Source organism: Oryzias melastigma, linkage group LG17, assembly GCF_002922805.2.
Source record: "Oryzias melastigma strain HK-1 linkage group LG17, ASM292280v2, whole genome shotgun sequence".
NCBI classification, from domain to species: Eukaryota; Metazoa; Chordata; class Actinopteri; order Beloniformes; family Adrianichthyidae; genus Oryzias; species Oryzias melastigma.
This window is the reverse complement of record NC_050528.1, coordinates 23,598,050-23,617,499: the sequence shown is the minus strand read 5'-3', so window position 1 is coordinate 23,617,499 and position 19,450 is coordinate 23,598,050. Positions and strand designations below refer to the sequence as shown.

Below are 19,450 nucleotides of genomic sequence, written 5' to 3'. Positions count from 1 at the left end.
AAACAAAAATAACATCATCTAACCTGCAAGTGGCATCATGCAGATTTTTATCATGAATCCAAATGTACTAAAGAATAAAAACAGCATGATGTCTATTTTAACAACTGCTGCAGCTGCAAAACACGACAGCATTGATAACGGGCAGTTTTCATGATGCAATGATTTTTAAAAAAATAAACTAGCTTGTTTAGATTTTTATATAAAAACAGTTTATTCGCTTGGTGCAAAAGAGACACCTATTTACAATTTTAGATCACTTGTAATTATATCAAACTATTGGCTTGCGCATAAGTGTAGTTTATAATAGAAATACATTTTTGCTGCAACTTGATCTTAACTTAGAAATATTAAATGATTGAGAACATTTTTTGGGTCAAAGGTGAATAATTCTCTGGCATTGTCTCCACTCTTTCCAGTCGTGTCTGTGCTGCTGGTGCCTTCCTCCAGAGATGCTAATGGATGAGAAGCAGTCGTGTATGAAGCTTAAAGTTTCTGAGCGAGCCTCCGACCAGAGCAACTCCCGCATGACCAACAAGTCCACCACAGCCTGAGGAGGTACCAAAAACTGAAGCAAAAAAAAAAAACTGGATGCATGACTGAAAAGCCATGAAACCCGATTCTGTGGCGTCGCACGAACCACTCAGATGTCCTTTCTGGATATTAGTTCCCTCTGAAAAGTTGGTCTGAAAACCTCTTATTATGCCATGCTTTTGGGGCAAAGATCATCTGTCTCGTCATCATTTTAATATTTACGACATATGAAAAATATCTGGTTCTTAAGACTGGGCATAAAACAACCTCACATGAACAACTCATGACATTTTCCAGAGTGCCAACATTCACTGAACAAAGCTATAGCTAAATGCAACGCCCTCATTCTAGTTAAGAATCACAGTATCAAGCAGATTCTGCTTATTTCTGATTGTCAAGAGTGAGGACCTCTATAGAAGCAGACTTTTTGCCATTTCGCTGAGCTGAAGCTTGATCTGTGCTATGGTATTAATCCTTGGACAGCTGGTGCTGCTCAACAATCTACAAACTTTGAGGGAAATCATTTAAAATTCCATCACACAGTTGGCAGCAAATAAGAACAACTTATACAAATCCATTTAGTCCTTAGATTTTATTACTTTCACTTCAAAGCTTTATGCCAGATGCTAAAGTCTTTAATGATCTTGTTCAAACGTACAATAGTGCAGTTAAAAAGGAAGGTTTTCATGAAAACACATTGACCTTGGCTGTGAAAGTAACACCTGAGAGATGATTGGTAGTTAACCACCACCCCATATTAGGCATCTAGTTATCAACACAACACATTTGGTGGGTGTGAAAGCTCATTTGAACTGATGCAGACCAAACGAGGTGTGTCTGAAAAACTAAGCTCTGGAGTGAATTTAGACTGAGAAACTGATGATACAAATCAGGGTAAACCTAAAGCCTTGTTTCATGCCTGGTACAGTATGGCATTGTAAATGACCTTGTTGTTGTTTACAGATATTTTAAATATAGACTCATAGAAACACAAAAACCAGCTAACCGTTTAAGATAACGTTTCTTAACATTGGAAATGCTTAAATGAGCGCTATTTTGGTGCTTTCTAAAGTCGTCATCACTTTTTGCCAATGAATGGGTGGTTACTGAGGCTCCGCCCCAACTGTTTCATTCCACTTTTCCCCCAGGAGGAAGGTTTGATACTGTTTTATGGGCCCATTTTACAATGAAAACCCTGAAAATACCAGACCGGATCGGACCGGATCACTCAGTGGAAACAAGGCTAAAGACACTAAATAGACACGTGCTGTGCACTTTGAAAATAAAAATAAAAACACCCAAAGTACAATCTTGAGGAAACATGAATCAATGAACGGTTGAAAAAGCATTTGTCTTTAAACGTGATAGTAAAGCAATAAAAAAATAAATAAATACAAACATACGAGGACTAGCAAGACTGGATAGTCTTCATCTTCAGAATGCTTTTTGTTCTCCATTCAGGCCTTACGCCTTCTGAACGAGCTGCTGTTGCTACTGCTTGAAGTTTTCTCGAGGTTTGGTCCACCTTAACCCTTTAACTACACAAAAAGAAAAAAAAATAACAATAAACACCACTTAAAGGTATTTTTTCCTCTGCTTATTGCATTGGTACGGCGCTCCTAAGTGGACATCAAAGTTTAAAAAAAATAATTAAAGTAAAAAAGATTTTTTTTTTCCTAAAAATCAAATTAACAGAAAAAATGCTCCGTACCTTGGGGAATAATACACACAATCAATATTTAAAAAAAAAAATGTTTTCTAAATGTTTCCCACCGTTTGGTTTAGCAGGCAGTTAAAGGGTTAATGTGAAAGCAAACCAAAGCAGATGAAAGTACCAACAGTTTTGGCCTCCTTCCCCAATTTAAAACCAACTCTAGATTCAAGTCAAGATTATCTGACATTGGAGATGCTGTTATTTAAGTCATTGAGTTGATCATAAACTTTATCCTGGTACTAAAGACGGCTGAGTGGCTCCTTCTCGTGTTTTGAGATTTACTCTTGGTTGTCTGTGGTTATCTCCACATTTTTTTTTATTGTTTTTTAGCTTTAAAGGTTCAGTCTCAACTCTGGTCAATGTTTGCATAAAAGGTAATAGTCTCAAACAAACTAACAACAGAAAGACTAAATAAAAAGAGGGAGAAATATTACAATGGACCACTAAAAGTCCAGACTAAAACCATTCTGTGATCACAGTCCAGCAAGGTAAAAGCTCTTCAAAGAACAGTGGAGATAAATCCATGATATATGAGACTTCTTTTGTTGATCTGAACAAAAGACAATGCGCCAAATACCAAATTCAATTATAACTCAGTGTAATGCCATTTGCTGTCCAGTCTTAGTCTTACAACTCTTGAAATACAAAACCTTTTTGAATGTTAACTTTGCTCTTTTAAGACCACGCAGAAAAATCTGAGCAGCACAAAAGCCTTGATGCAGTTTAACAACTGTGTGATTTGTAAAAACTGAAAAACAAAAATGAAAACAAAAACTCAGCATCAACAGTGACAATCCAAAGTTCAGAATTGTCGTGTAAAGATGATGTTAGGGGTCAATATGCAAACGACAGATCATCAAACTCAAATATGAATGCTGGCAGGAGCTCATGATTTTTCCTTTGACCTTTTTTATGGTGTGGAGAATGTTAAAGTGTGACGCTGTGTGGAAAGCTGCCAGTACTCACTGCAGCCTGTCCAGACGGTGTTTGGTTATCGTATATGAACTTGTGTATTTGTTGAGCACTTTTACATACTGATTTTACGTACAGATAAAAAAATGTGCTCAAAATCCTGTTTTTTAATGTATTTTTTCAAAAAACTCCTGAACTACTGATGTTTTATTTTGTGTTAAACTGTGCATTTATGGACCTGCTCCTTTAGGCTTTAACTGATGATTAACTCTGTTCGCTCTTTATTATCTTAACCTGACTCAATACCTTGGTTGGTAGGCAATGTTGTAGGTTTTTAATCAAGTAAATGAATAAAATCATAAACAACAACTAGCGAAGTCGAGTGTTTTTGCAGCTGAAAACTAATCACACATTTGTATTTTTGGCATCTGAATTGCAAAGTGTTTTTGTGTGTACGTGTGAAAGTGTGTTTTTTCCGTTTGCGGGAGTCAGCTTGACATAAGTGTGACAGCAGGCGGCATCATGTGATTGCAAATCCTAACACAGAATGTTACTGTGAGTCTTTATCTTTCTTCATAGCTGCCAACACACAAACACACACACACACACACACACACACACACACACAGCTCTGACCTGGGAGTTTGGCTTCAGGCTAAACCGGTGTCACGCATGTCACATTAGCTGTCAAAGAAGCTCTCTGTCCTGTGATCTCTCACCACTCCTTGTCTCATTTCTTCACCCTCTCTACTTGCCTTCACTCTGTCGTGTTTTTCTGTCTCTCTATTTATTTATTTGTTTATTTATTTTTTATCTTACCTCTGTTCTCCCCTCCTCCTTAGTGAATTTCTCCCTCAGCCTCCCCCAGAAGGCTCCTTCCTTCGTCGGGCTGACATTAAATACACCCCACCAGAGCTCTGAGGAGGACTGACTCAAAGAAATCACATTCACCACATTTCTCTGTAGATTTTTTTGGCTCCCAGCAGAGCTGAGGCTGATGTATCTGGCTCCAATCACGGTTGACCCTCAAGGATGACATGGATCTCCAGTTGAAAAAAAACATCAAAGTGACTGTTTTTTTTGTTTTTTTTTTTCATTTTTAACTACCTTTTTTTGCTGAACTTAAGCTAAGGGAGTTAAGATAAACACAAATTTAACACATTGCAGATGTTAAGTAAATTACAACACATAAATTGGAAAAATAAAAGTATTATGAGAATAAACATAGTTGAACCTTTGACACAACACCTGACCTTGTTTTCTCAAAGCAATGGACAGATTCTTGTACCCATGAAGTAGCTGTGGCGTCTTTAAGAGTGCAATGAAAGAATGATGAATAAGTTCAATAAGCTTAGAAAAATAATTGTATTAATAGAACACTTTAAAACTAAACTAAAAAAGAATATTCTTTGTAGCAAAAACATCCATCTTCTTGACCGCTCTGTCCCTTTCGGGGTCGCGGGGTGCCGGAGCCTATCCCGGCTACTGAAGGGCGAAGGCGGGGTACACCCTGGACAGGTCGCCAGTCTGTCACAGGGCCTCAATCACACACCCATCCACTCTCACATTCACACCTAGGGACAATTTAGAGTCACCAATTAACCTATGAAGCATGTTTTTGGACGGTGGGAGGAAGCCGGAGTCCCCGGTGAAAACCCACGCATGCACGGGGAGAACATGCAAACTCCACACAGAAAGGTCCCAGCCGGGATTCGAACCGGGGCCTTCTCGCTGTGAGGCGAGAGCGCTAACCACTTGCGCCACCGTGCAGCCCCCTAGCAAAAACATATTTAAAGCTAAAACAATATATAGGATTTTTTAGTATATTTAATTTTCTGTTATTCAGTTTTGCAATATACTGAATAGAAGTATAGAAGTCCCTTCCCCAAGTGGATGTGTTTAGGTATCTGGGTCCTTTTGTGTGCAAGCAATAGAGGAATCGGTCGGCCGTCTGCAGGGGTCTGCATGTCCTGACTTACGATCATGAGCTGTAGGCTGTAAACAAACAGCAAAGATCACAGATTCAAGCAGTGGAAAGGAACTTCCTTCACAGGGTGCACCGGGGTCCTCCTTGGAGACATGGGTTGCCAAGCGCAGCCAACTGGGAGGAGCTTTTGAGAAGAGTCGCAACCCCTTCACTGCCAGAAGAGCCAGTCGAGCTGGTTTGGACAACTGACGAGAATGCCGTCGGGACTTACTGGTGAGGTGTTACCGGCATGTCTAACCAGGAGAAGGACCTGCTGGAGGGGGTAAACCTTCAACACCTTTGTTGTCATCCCAGGGGAGCTAAAAGTGGTGGCAAAAAGGGAGGCCTTGGCATCCCAAACTGGACTGTATAGCCTCCACAACACATGATAAACTGTAGATGGTAGAGCATAGACAACATTTTTTAAGTGCTAAATGCAGATGAATATATTACAAAAAATGTTTTGCAGAGGATTGTATGTTTTTTTTTTAAATCAATAATTATTTAACAATTAATGTGTTTTTCCTGTTTCTAATAAGCTCTTGTGGCCCTTTTCTCATGATGGACATGTAAAATAAAAATTAAGCTCTAAATTGTTTTTCTGGGTATTTTTTTTATCCAAATCACAGTGAATCAGATGAAAAATGCTGTTTGAAAGAGCTTGTAGTCATGACGTAAAAGCTACAGAAAGACCTCAAGCTCCACTCCATTCTGATGCATCCACTCGTAGACGACTAGATCCATTAACGTCTTTGTTTTCCTCATCTGAGCTGGATTTTTTGTTGGGGGTATGATAGCCTTTAAGCTAGCGGGACAGCATGTAAACAGAGCACTCTAAGCAATGAGGGAGGGGGCTTCTCTGCTACAACAAGTCATAGGAGAATTTCAGATAGACTACTGCCGCTCTGCAGAAACTATGTCATTGAATGATGCTGTTTTACTTATTTTAAACTGACATAATCCTGTTTAAAAAAGAAAAACACTGGGAGCGCTTTTACAAAGCATTTTTTGGGGGTTAAAAAGCAAACAAAAAACAAACAAAAAAATCCCCATTTTAACCAGTAAAATGAGACACACCCTCCAGGAAGGAGATATCCCGCCATAAAGAAGATTCTTTATAAACTCCACATCGTCCACAAACTTGAAAAGTAATAATACAAAGTAATCTTTATTTTCAAAAATCTGTTTTGGACACCGTTAAGATCAGTCTGTACTAGTATGAGTATAAAAAGTAACAGATGATTATCTAGATGATTTTGATAAATGCTATAAATTTGGACATTGCCCTTTTGGACTGTAATCTCAAAAACACAAAGTGAAAGAAATCCAATATGACCTAAAGTTAACAAAAGAAAAGAACTCTATAAAAATTTCTAAATTGGATGGACTGAAACTTACTTCCTAAAAAAACAAACTGAAAAGCAGAAGCTCAATCTGACTAAACACCAACAGATTGAAAACTTCAAATAGCAGATCACATGTGCTCTCATCAGATTTCAATACTCATATTTGTAATTAATCGTATCTTACTGACAGTCTAATATTTTTTTTTTTTTTTTTTTACTGAACCGTTTCTGAACTTAAGCCTTGAAAACCACTTGTCAAGATGTGGTCCCCAAAAATCCCTTCATATTCTGGTCATAACATTTTAAACAAGGATTCATCATTATGAATTACCTCCATCAATTTAATGATTACTTTTTCAGAAATACAAGATTTTGCAATTCAATATTTTTGTGTTTTGTTCCAATAAAACATGCAGAACTATATAAAATGATTTATTCTTCGTCATTGTAAAGGGAGGGTAGGACTGACCTTCTTTATGGCAGCGCTTCTATGCCAAACATGTCTGTTAATGAGTGTTTGATAACCTTTTGCTCCACATGTCTGGAGGCAAATAATTTAGATGAACCCTTTACTCTGCCTTTTCTGTAGACACGATGGCTGCTGTTTTAAAATCATCACACAGTTAGAGCAATATCAAACTCAAGATATTTGTAATGTCTCTTTAAATAAAAAAAAATACTTGGAAATATAAACAGTAAAAAGTAGTACTTATCCATGATATATTGGTAAAAACTTAAAGAACTAATGAAGGCATCTTATGGTTATTCCACTACAGACCTTTAACAGACAAACTCTTTGGTTTTACCAGAAACAAATTCTAGTATTAAAATCACTTCTTTGCCTCACATTGGGAAAGTACTCCAGAGTAACAGAGAAAGGAATCCAGCTGTTCTTGAGGGTTCTTAGGCCTCTGCCTGTGCAATCCATATATGTTTTGGGGTTTGGAGACATTTTTTTTCATCTCCAGGGTAGTGCAGCACTCTTTTGGAGACAGGATGGGACGTTTGTGGCTCCTTCTCATTGAATGAGGCCAATCCAGATTCCTCTGGCATCTCCTCCATCCAAGCACAGGAACACCCCCTTTCATGGGGTCAAGAAGGAGAGCATTGATGCTATTGTTGAGCATCTCCGCTTAGACTTCTCCCCCTCGAGTCCAGCTACTGATAACTGGTAGCAGGCAGAAAATGGATGCCAATATTATAATTTCACTTAATTCTATATATTGAAGTGTTATTTTATGGAAATGACAGACCAGCCCCCTATTGTCAAAGTGGAGTAGCTTTGGATCCCAAATGTACAAAAAACCCACACATACCAGAGCAGCCAGCTCTTTCCAGTTGGGTCTGTGTATCCAAGTGTTTCTGAGAACATTCTTCTGTGTTTTTAACCCTCCAACTGTGTATTTTTGCGGATGCACTTTGCCAGCAAGCTGCTCTAAACTAATTATCTGCATATGAACATGATGTTTGAAGCCACTTACAAATGCAGGCGAGCTGTCAGGAACTTAGTATTTCATGGCAATCACCCCCTACTCTACATTGATATACATGGTTTATTCAAATGTAATTGTCTTTCTTTCATTTGAGACCTTTATGTGGAGTCTTTTGATCTCATCCGAACAGAACTCAGCTGACAAAGCTGCAGTCATTTAGAAGGGTGCACACAGCTTGTGATGTTCAAACCATGCAGCCTTTTTTCTTCAGTTTGAGAGTATTTATCCTGGATTGATAGCATGAGGGGGATAAAGCTCTCAGTCTGGCATTGCATCTCTGCAAACATTTGGAAAGAACAAAGAAAATACTCTTTTTGGGATTGTTGAAGTATGTGTGTGTGTGTTTTAGCTGGAAACAACTCCGAGGGAAAAATGTCAAGCCCCGCGCAAACTGAGATCCTCATGGTTCCACACACAAACACGGTTAAGGTAGTGTGCTCATGAAGACACAGGATTTTTGTCTAATTTGATGCACTGTTTGGTCACGCACTATCAATTTTTACACTTGGAAGAATAGATGACAAATGACACCGTCACGTGACTCATTACTCACTTGCATGCATGCACAGATGTCACACGTTGGAGCGTATGCATAGTGAACATGCCCACACACACACACATGGTGTGCATCAGGAGAGGGCGAGCCGACAGAAGGAAATGGTCAAAGCGTCGCTTCAGGAACTCCAGAGACTTTCGTTTTTCTTTTCACATCAACAGAACTTTGTCCCTCTCCTTCACACTTCCCTTTATTGCATGTCTGTCAATGACTTGACATGAGCACAAGGGCAAGAGTACAAGAGAAACTAGAAAGCCAGAAGAGCACACATAGTACTCTTGGGTTCAGAACAAAATATTTTACCATGTTGGATGTTAGTGCATGAGTGACTGTAAAAGTATTTAATATGAATTTTCCAGCCAACCTTACCAAATAAAATATCCATATTCACTGATCGGCCAGTTTATTAGGAACACCTTGTTAGTTCCGGTTGGACCCCCTTTTGCATTCAGAACTGACTTAATCCTTCATGGTATAGATTCAACGAGTAAACATTCCTCAGAGAGTTTGGTCCATATTGACATCATCACATAGTTGCTGTAGATTTGTCAGCTGAACATCCATGATGACAGTCTCCCGTTCCACCACATCCCAAAGATGTTCTGTTGGGTTGAGATCTGGTGACTGTGGAGGTCATTAGAGTCCAGCGAACTCATTGTGATGTTCAAGAAACCAGTCTGAGATGATTCCAACTTTATCTTATCCCCAGAGGCCATCAGAAGATGGTACACTGTGGTCATAAAGCAGATGTGTCAGAATCCAGGCCTTGAGGGCCAACCTGCCACTGATGCTCCTCATTGGTTAAACACACCTGATCCAGGTAATCAGCACCAGATAAGGGAGGATTTCTGGAAACTCAGAAGAAGGCCAGCACTCGAGGCCTGGAGTTTGACACCGTTTTCATAGAGGGATGGACATGGTCAATACTCAGACAGACTGTGGTGTAACTATGCACAATTGGTGCTAACAGGGTCTAAAGTGTGCCAAGAAATCATCCCCCACCATTACACCACCACCACCAGTCTGCACCATTGATACAAGCCAGGATGTTCCATGCTTTCATGTTGTTGATGCTAAATTGTGAACCTACCATCCGAGTGTCGCAGCAGAAATGGAAACATCAGAATTGGTGAGTTTGTGTGAATTGTAGCCTCAGTTTCCTGTTCTTCCTCATTCGGATGTTCGGTTTGAACTGCAGCAGATCGTCTTGACCATGTCTGCATGCCTAAATGCATTGAGTTGCTGAAATGTAATTGGCTGGTTAGTCCAACTGCTTAACAAGCAAGATTGCACCAAAACTAACCTGGAGAGAATGAGACACAAAAGGTCACTGTTTGCTTAAAAAATAATTATAGTCAGATATCCTTGAGGTCTTATTATTAGTATTAAACATAAAAGTATACTTGTGCATTTTCTGAATTTGGATTATTCTCACACAGTACTGAAACAGATCCCATGTTTCTTAAAGGGATTCCTGCTGCTTAATAAAAGCATCATGGGTGTTAACCCCAATTTAGGGCCAAACCAGCACATTCTTGAAGCTGCTGCTGCTGGTAAGGTTTTGTTTATCCTGGATTATCGGTCAAACTCCTCCCACTGAACAAAACAAACCAAATGATTGATCTAAGATGACATGAATTATATGAGTTTTATGGCAACTTACCTAAAAAAAAGTCATGTCTTGAAAACTGCTTTTACAAGATGTGTCCTAAATATGTTAGCATTTATTCAGAGGGCAAAAGCCACAGCTTGTTGATGAGTGAAGTTGTGACGACATAAAAACAACAGTCTGGTTTTCATCTACAGAAATGGAGACTTACCATATTTAAAAGGCTTTGACCTTTACAGATAGCTCGCTTTGCAGCCACTACCGCAGTGCCAGTACACAGAGACAGCAAGGCTGTCTGCAGAAGGCTTTTGTTCCCATGTGAAAAAATGAAGAGCTCATTTTCTTGGAAGGATATATAACAGACCCTTCTGATTTCAGGAAAAGATTGTCTGGAAGCGTTTTCTGTTCCACTTTGATGAGCAACATTTATAAAGAATGAAAGAAATATAAATTAAAGATGGAGAAAGGTTCTTTTTAAGGTGACTGATGCAGAGTTTTGCCACCAGGGAGCGTCAGGCACTGGGCTAAAGAATCCTCAGTTGAACACGATTTGCTCTCCCTTTTAGCCACAAACTTAATCTGAAGTTTTCAGACCATGATTCCATTTGCCTTGGGTGTTCACATAAACCGTTTTCTTAAATAAATTAGGCATACAATCACGTCCCTTGTGTGTCCACCCTCATAAACCTCTTGTCTGTTTGCAGATAGGTTGCTTGGCTCTCAGCTGCTTTACATTGCAAATAAACCTGTGTTTACATTCGCTCCACATCGACAATGGTCACTACGGGTTACCTTGACTAACAACACAGGTAACCAATCAGATATTGTAGGACAAGGTGAGGCAAGGGAAAGGAGGGGGTGGAGGTTTTTTTTTTTTTACAGTTCTCTGGAAAAAAAAGAGGAAGCAAAAACTGCAAAGGTCTACAGAGGAGAAAAAACGTGCTCCACAGAGGGCTAAAATGTTGCTGCCACTGTGTCTGATGACAGGAAAAGCACAAAAAGGAAACTGATCCAAGGTCTGTAAGCAAATGTGGCTCTGCCTAATGTAATGAGGGCAATTTCCGTTGCTCTCTTGGATCCTCCTGGCAGCTACTGCTCTGTCACATGCAGACACGGGGCATGAACACAAGGTAAGCACTTGTCTTAATTCATTTAACGACACGTTTCTGTAAAAAAAAAAAAAAAAAAGTAGTTAGAGGAGCGAGAGAAAAGAGTTGTGTGACATGTGCTAAAGGGAAAGTGAAAGTATTTTTTCCCAGAGACTTTCTGGGCGTCAAGACGTTTAAAGAAAACAATCATTTCAACACAATAAACTCTTCTAAATGATTTTTTTTAGTATATATATGAACAGCAGGAATGTCAAAACAGAGCTAAACCACCTCCATAGTGCTTAGCCTCATGCTCACACACACGCATGCCATATTCATTTAACAAAGCCTGGTAACCCCAAGCAACAACAGCGGCTTATCAGCTGCTCCCTCACTTGCCATAGTGTTATCAGGCTGGCCTAGTTCACACATACACACAAACACACACACACTCTGCCCCTTTCAGTCAAAAACGGAGTCTATCTCGGTTCTGACCCCTCTCTCCCACAAACTGGGGGGGGAATGTTGGGGGCTTATCAGTGTCCTCAGGGGCTTGGCAACCACTTCACAGACCCTGATCCCAGTGCAGGGCCCATAGAGACAAACCTATGTGACCAAACTAGCGATGGAAGGAGAAAAAAAAGACTTTTTGGTTGGAGAGTCCTGTATAGAAGCAGCAGCCTGGGCAGGTTGACAATGGCCGTGTGGTATGATGGTGGCTCCAGTTCAAAGGAAGAAAAATGACACAGATACAGGTGTTCATCTGGGCAGTGACGTCAGAACAGCCTCTGCTCTCGTTCCACTTCAGAAATACAGCTGCTTTGTTTGTAGTTTTTTTTTTTTTTTTACAGCAGGCTAAGATAAGCACAGCAGCGTGCCCTGCAGCACCACACTGCTTCTCTTATGCCGGACGCAAAGTTCTACAAAAAGAGGACGCTTGACTTGCAAACGTTTAGCTGAATTTGCATAGCAAAAACTTCACAAATATTTTGCAAAGAAATGTTATATTCCAGAGACAAAGGGATTCTCACTTACCATCAAAATAAAAGATGTACTATTAAACAATTCAATCATTTAAAAGTGGTTTAGATTTGTATTATACAGGTGTTCAGACAGTTTATTTTTTTTCTTTACATTTTTATGCTATTTACTAATTCACAATGTACCAAACTCCAGAGGATAACAGGGTGGAATTTTACCCATGTTTGTCTGAACTCTTATTTTGAAAGTAAGGCTGCTTGTGCAGAGTACATTCTTCAATGATCGTCCCAGCTAAAACATCAGCTTTGGCCTAAATTTCTCCAAACTCCACAATCATAATTTGACATTATGTATTTTAAATGATGACATCTCAAAGTGATTTACTAATTAATGGTGCAACAATTACAAGGAAAAAAAATATGTGCAAATGGGTTACAAGTTAGTCTGCTTTTATTATCAAATGTGAAAGTATGTTGCTAATGCGGATCACTAACCCCTAAAAGTAGCAGTCTTGGTTCAGTTGCAAGTGAACCCTGATGCAGTTCACTATGTGAAAGTGGACCAAAGAGTGAACGTACACTACTGTCTGTGACACCATACATAAATGTAAGGCACACTCAGGTGTGGATACTTATGAAATTTCTCTAAAATATATGAAAAAAAAGTAAAATAGGAGAAAAATAGTTCAATCCTGTTCATTTTAGAAGACAGTTTCTGAGTTTGATCCAAAATGTGGCATTTCACCAGAGAATTTTAGGCATGTAAGCAGAAGTAATGACTTTCTGAGGCATTTTCAAACAGATTGAGCCAAGTTGCGCCAGGATGTACCCGCCTTCGCCCAAAAGTAGTCTGAACAGGTCACTGTGACCCCAAAAAGGATATAGTGGGTTAAGAAAATGGATGAATTGTGCCAAGTTAATCTGCTTTACAGCAATTTCCTCCAGTTATACTTCTTTTATATTAAACTTGAAAGAAGCAACACCGAAAGTCTAATAATTTTGGCATTTGGCAAACAAACATCTTGAAAAAGTTATCCAAACTTAGTAATCAAAACATTGAACCTATAATATATAGTATATATAAAAAACATTTTAAAAGGTGATCTAAATCCATTTAAATACTATGACTTTTCAATGCTGTTTAAAGATCCACTCCAATAAAAAATGTGTTTTGGGTGTTTTTTAACACGCTATTGTGATTTTATGTCAGATGATGGAGGATATATATAAAGAAAGTTAAACTTAAAACTGCATTTTTGAGTATCTTTTCATTCAGACTGTTGTAAAAATAGGAGTAGACGAATAATTGCTGATGGAAAAAGCTTGTAGTTGTGACATAAAATGCACAAGCTCACTGCTACGCTTCACGGCAGTGAGGGGAGTGTCGGATCAACAAACTGCAGTTTTCCCAGTGGGGTTGCTTTCTGTCACAACTCATTTTTAAATGAAATACTGCCGCTCTGCAGAAACTATGTCGTAGATTTTTTTTTTTCAATTTAGCTAAAAAAAATGGCAAAATCATGATTAATAGACCAATGAAAAGAAAAAAAACAATTGTAGTGTGACAAAAAAGAGGTTTCACTTGTGTAAAATCTTCTACAGCATTTGAGATTCAGCAAACTCCCTTATCATTTGAACGGTTGAGATCAAAACACCTACAAACATATGAGGAAGTTTCCAACGAAACGGCCACTGCGAGCAGAGATGGTGGCAGCAGTTTGCCCCTGAAACTCAGGAAGTGGTTCCTCCTAACTGAGCTGTGCTTCCTGTGTGATAACTGGCCCAAATATATTGAGCTTCTATCTCTCACACACACAAAGACACAAGGTTTGCATTAACTTTAGCAGTTTATAAAAGTACATGAAAATAAAACCTACAACTTTATTCAACTACAATTAAAGATTAATAAAATGCAGAAGCTGTGCAGGAGATTTGAAGTAATTCATTGGAAGTGATTTGTTTGTTCAGGAAGATTTATGGAGCACAAAGACTAAGTGCTGGTTTAGTCTTCAGAATAAAAGAACTGAGAATTAGCTGAGGTGGAGCAGAATTTGGCATGTGTTGCACGGAGATACTACTGCCCAACTCTGAGTAAAAAGAAGAGGTGACTTTGATTTTCAAACAGAGCACCGAGGAGCAGGGACAGCCATCCCACTATGTGACTCTAAAAGTGTTGTGTCAGCCAAAGAAAGAGTTGAGCGGGAACAAAAAAAAGAGGAGTGAATAAGGAGCTGCTGTTGCACTCGAGTTGTGTTAGAAGGAATGTGCATGTAGCAGCTCTAAAAACCAAAAACCGTGGTGCTCAGACATGATCAGTTCAACACTAGCATCCCCCCTTACTCATAACAACCACCCACACACACAAACACACTCACACATGCGGTCAGGCACACACTGCAACCCAAACGCTTCCTTCCTGTCGCTGGTTTAGCCCAGTTTAGAAGCACGATAAGAGCAAAAGAATGAGATAAATAAAAGAGGGGTGAACTGAGAAGTTGCAGGCAGATGTGTTCACAGGGTATTGTTCCACTGTCTGCAAGTTTGCAAGTGGGTTGCTTTTTTTTTCTCATAACAGCCCCCCCGGTTGAGCTCCTCATGCAGATTTGAACTTGTCTGTTCTTTTTTGGCAGGTTCAGCCATCCAGCTTCCTCATCGAGAGTCGACGCAGAGCATGGGTTTCCTGTGACGCCACTGCGTCTTTGGTCACTCTGTACACTCGCATCACTCCTCAGCAGTTGAGACATCTGCTGTTCATCAAGAAACTCTCTTAAAAAGAGTCAATCCCACCTGCTCGGCAGGTAACTTCGGCAAAACTGTGATGCTTTCATAAAGGTTAAAGTGCACCGAGGATAAGCAGCCATGCTCCAGCCTTCAGAGCTCATCTTTGACTTTGCCAGTGACCATTTTGCCTCAGCGCAGGTGAGTCTGCAATGACATTTTTTTTCTCAGCAATGTATAAGACAAAGTTTCATCTCATTAGAGGCAAGCTCTTCTCGACTGACTTTGTGGAACTTTTGTTTCATGCAGATGGACTTCCCTGCAGTGATAGTGGAGCAGGTTCCACAGCCACAGCTGCTGACATACTCGGGCCTGACGTGTGAACATTCACAAGCGGAGGATCACCACCAGCTGCTTAAAGGTCAGCACTTGCACCAGTTTTTTTTTTCACCTGTGACATTCACACTTCATTACAGACTACTTCTAACTGTCAGTTAAAAAAAAGACACTTTTTTTTAAAATATAATTTATGTAATTTATTTATGTATTTTATATCACCAATAATAAACTCTCACATACACACACACACACGCACACACACACACACACACACACACACACACACACATATATATATATATATATATATATATATATATTCTTTTGCGCATGCGCAGTCGCGCCCTGCTTTCAGAAAACTTCAGGAAGTGGAGCAAAACAACCGTGGCGCGTGCTCTCCTGTGAAAGACAGTTACTGAATCACACAAGGATGTAGACGTGATGAAGTAGGACTATAACAGACATGTTATAGCTTGTTCCCCTCCACTGTTGGGGACTGAAAGTAAGTCATGTCGCTGCGTCGGGTTGTGCGCTCGCCAACATCGTTGAAGTGGAGCACAGCTGGGCTCCGTTGACCAGGCTAATGGTAACAGCTGCTACGACGAGTAGCACTTGCTGACAGGGGCGGATAAGTTCCGTTTTTATCATGTCTCTGGCCGGTGGCCTGTTTTCTGGGTTTCTTTCTTTTCTTTTTTTTAAGTTGAGCTCAGGGGTCTCAAGAAGCTGCAGGTTGAACGTGGCAGCAGCAGAACTTTTCAGTCTTAATTAGTAGCGGTTAGCTAGCAGATGTTCTCCAGCTCCCAGCCTCATCACCGCTCATGGACGGATTGATGCGCACAAAATAATAGACCCTCCTCAAGTGTTTCTCATGTTCGCGGGGCTTTAACAAAACTAGTTATTTGTATAGTTTATGTGGAAGTAAAACAATGTTAATTGTAAAAGGTGTTAGATTAAAAGATGACAATTTATTGCAAGACATTAAAAAGTACCAATATAAGAGAAAAAATGTATTTCCGGGTATTAAATAATTTTTAAATTTACTCTGCTGATTCCTGTAGGAACTGTATGAACAACAAACACCAAAATATATTATGACAACATCTTTTTTTTTACTTGATTTGTTTTGGAAGGATTTTGAGTGTGTTTGGGGAAGTTATACCTTTTCAAAATTAAATTAAAAAATATATTAGATCTTGCATATCAGTCTTGCATTATTAATGGGAGGTCTCTGTTTTTAGGACGGTTGCAACCTAAAAAGTTACTTATGGAAAAAGAAAATTCAATAAGTTAAAAATTTAATATTATAATAGTTTTTTTCATTAAGATTCAAAGACTATAATGCAAATGGAGGGGGCATTTCAGTTCCAGTTTAAAAATCTGAAGTTTGTAATATTATAAAGACCACTGATGAAAATTGCGTTTTTAACATTATCCGTTAGTATTTTTCTCATGATGGAGGACATATATAAAGAAAATTAAGCTTAGATTTACATTTCTTCATTCAAATAGTTGTGAATCAGGAGCAAATGCAAAAATCTTGTTGAATAAAGCTTGTATATTTGACGTTAGAAGCTAGTACGGCAAGTTACAAGCTCTATTCTGATGCATCTGCTTGTAGACAAAAAGATTAATGTAGGTCTTTTGTGTTTTCCTCGTCTGAGCTGGCCTCTGGCTTAAAACCGTACGGCTGGATGGGTCCAATACTGCTCGCCTTTTTTGTTGCACCGGTAGTGTTAGGATGGGGGTGTGAGGGGCTGTAAGTTAGCAGGAGAGCATCTGAACGGAACACAACACAAGTCAGGTGCAAATTTGTAATGAAGTACTGCTGTCATGTAGAAATTATGTCCTAGTAAATTATGCTTTTTTAATTTTGGCTAAAAAATAGCATAACCATAATCAAAAATTCACTGGTAATGCTTTTACAATAGGTCAAATGATGATCAAAGTGGGACTTTAAGCTTGTTTTTGAACATGATAGGATCGCGCATCTATTATTCTACTTTAGATTAATTGAAATCAAGCGTTTCTTCTGCTAAATGTTTTTTTTTTTTCACTTTTTCCAAATATTTTATGCCCTACTTCCACCTCTATGTTCTACAGTGGAGCCAACTGATAGTGGAGAGGAGGAGATCATGGAGAACCTTGTTGCTGCTAACTCACTCCTTAACATGGACTGTGCTGACACCCTCTCCCTGGACCAGCACTACTGTAAGTTCATGCAGTTGTAGCTCCACTCACGCAAGCCCGCCCCCCCAGGAGATTTATTCCTTAATTGACCTTTCTACCCCCCACCTCCAGCTTTCTGTGAGCAGGTATTTTTAGACACAGTGCTCACGAGGCTGTTCTCTTTCATTATGTTTGTTTATGTCCACTTGCAGCCCAGGACTTCTTGCCATCACTGGGTGACATCATCACTACTCCCGTTACCCAGGTAACCGTGTCAGCTGACGGGGTGGTGGGAGCTGTGGATGAACCTCAGTGGAAGTCGCTGCACACAAAGAGGCCCGTGGCTCAGCTGCAGTCCAGAAAGAGAGGTGAGATTTTGTTCTGAGAAAATGAACTTATCTCAGAACAGTGTATAATTATGTATTTTTTAAATACGTGTATTGATTGTTTTGTTTTTTTCTTTTCAGGTCGAAAATTTAAACACCGGAGAGCAGAGTCTCCCACGCCAGAAATTACAGTAAAAAAGGACAAATATAACAAAGGTACTGGCAATTATAACAAGCTACAGCCTTAAGTGTCATTTTAATTAAATTGTGATTGGAGAAGCTGCACTGCAGCATTTTAGACTTTTTTTTATTACAATGAAAGAACTGTTGTATATTGGGGAAAAGGTACATGAGAATTTGTAATTATAAAACTGGAAATCACTACCATTTAACTGGCTATTTGACTTTGATTCACAAGTTTACAAGACAGTCTGGCGCTCCATTAAACATAACTTCATTATATGTCAATTTATGTGTGAAATTACAACCAAAAAAGAAATTTTGTTTGGCGATGAAACACAATTTACACGTAATCATAGATTTAAAATGAGCAAAGGTGAAACTTTAATTTACAAAATTAGGAATTCTATGAATTCATTAAAAACTAAGAGTTGCTCTTTTACCTAAAATAGAAAATTGCTTTGTATGATGAATCTATTTTTAAATTTTTAAAATGAAAATCAATTTGAAAATGCTTTTTAATCCAGCCTTACATTAAAAAACAATACACGCATCATAGCAAGTCATTCAAGACATCGTTCTTTCATCTAAATTTAAATGTAGATGCAGTTCAAGGGGGTTTTAGAAATAAAGAGTCCTCGCCGTTTATCCAGGTGTGACTTTCACACAGCCGTTGTGGACTAAAGCCACACAAGAGACCTCCTTTCTTTCACATCCACTTTTTCCTAATTTAATTTCACACCATAGCTTCAAGGGCAGATTATTCTCATTCTCTTGCCTTTTTCAAAGAGGGATCCACCATTGTGGATCCAGAATGAGTTCAATGCTGGAACCCCTCGTGGACAGAAAGTATGACGTTTAAAACACTGTTACCTCCACAGCAAAAATGACCGACAGTGAGGCTCCCCTTTTTAAAAATGTATTGAATTATACTTCAATGTTGGAATTTTTTTTTTTTCTTAAACACATGTTTTCTGCAAAGAGAGATGTAAAGAGATTAACCAGAACGTCTGGTCAGGGACTGTCAGTAACAAAAGCACTTAAGTTGTATCTGAATTCCTTCACTGCTTAGCGCCCCATGTAGGGCAAGGGTGTCACACTCCAGGCCTTGAGGTCCGGCTTCTCTCCGATTTTCTAGAAGTCATGTCTCATCTGCTGCTGATTACCTGGATCAGGTGTGTTTGGCCAGTAACAAATTTCAATGTCAGGTTGGTTAGAAAACATGTAGGACACCGGCCCTCGAGGCCTGGAGTCTGACACTCCTGATGTAAGACATTTCTAATTTTTTGAGGTATCCGAATCTACAATTACAAACTCCAGTGCCCTGGAAATTTCCCAGAAGTCTTTGCGAAAAACTAGAATGCATCAATGGACACTAGATTGGCAAATTTAGACCACAATGCATTGCATTTGAATGGTTTTTCACATTATAAAAAAAATCTTATAGTCATTGGATAGTCACAGACTATAACCTTAAGGGGTTAGGGAGTAAACACCTTTTTACAGGCTCTGGTTAATACTTGTAT

At 39.1% G+C, this 19,450-nt stretch overlaps 2 protein-coding genes across 4 annotated transcripts in view; both read left to right on the top strand.

The window, feature by feature from the left end:
- Positions 1 to 1,931, top strand: part of ednrba (endothelin receptor Ba) — a 25,420-nt gene extending 23,489 nt beyond the window's left edge. The window contains exon 9 of the mRNA XM_036216443.1: positions 417 to 1,931. Coding sequence (XP_036072336.1) covers positions 417 to 551 — 135 coding nt within the window. The 3' untranslated portion in view covers positions 552 to 1,931. The remainder of the gene's footprint in view (positions 1 to 416) is intronic.
- A 9,042-nt stretch (positions 1,932 to 10,973) lies between these two features.
- The window catches only part of LOC112147688 (ETS-related transcription factor Elf-1), a 13,061-nt gene continuing 4,584 nt past the window's right edge, over positions 10,974 to 19,450 (top strand). The window contains exons 1-6 of one of the 3 annotated variants that reach the window (XM_024274234.2): positions 10,974 to 11,257; positions 14,826 to 15,114; positions 15,223 to 15,334; positions 17,353 to 17,460; positions 17,631 to 17,786; positions 17,886 to 17,960. In XM_024274234.2, coding sequence (XP_024130002.1) covers positions 15,055 to 15,114; positions 15,223 to 15,334; positions 17,353 to 17,460; positions 17,631 to 17,786; positions 17,886 to 17,960 — 511 coding nt within the window. In that variant the 5' untranslated portion in view covers positions 10,974 to 11,257; positions 14,826 to 15,054. Of the gene's footprint in view, positions 11,258 to 14,825; positions 15,115 to 15,222; positions 15,335 to 15,595; positions 15,839 to 17,352; positions 17,461 to 17,630; positions 17,787 to 17,885; positions 17,961 to 19,450 lie in introns of those variants that run through there. The other 2 variants (XM_024274235.2, XM_036216405.1) reach the window with 2 other exon arrangements.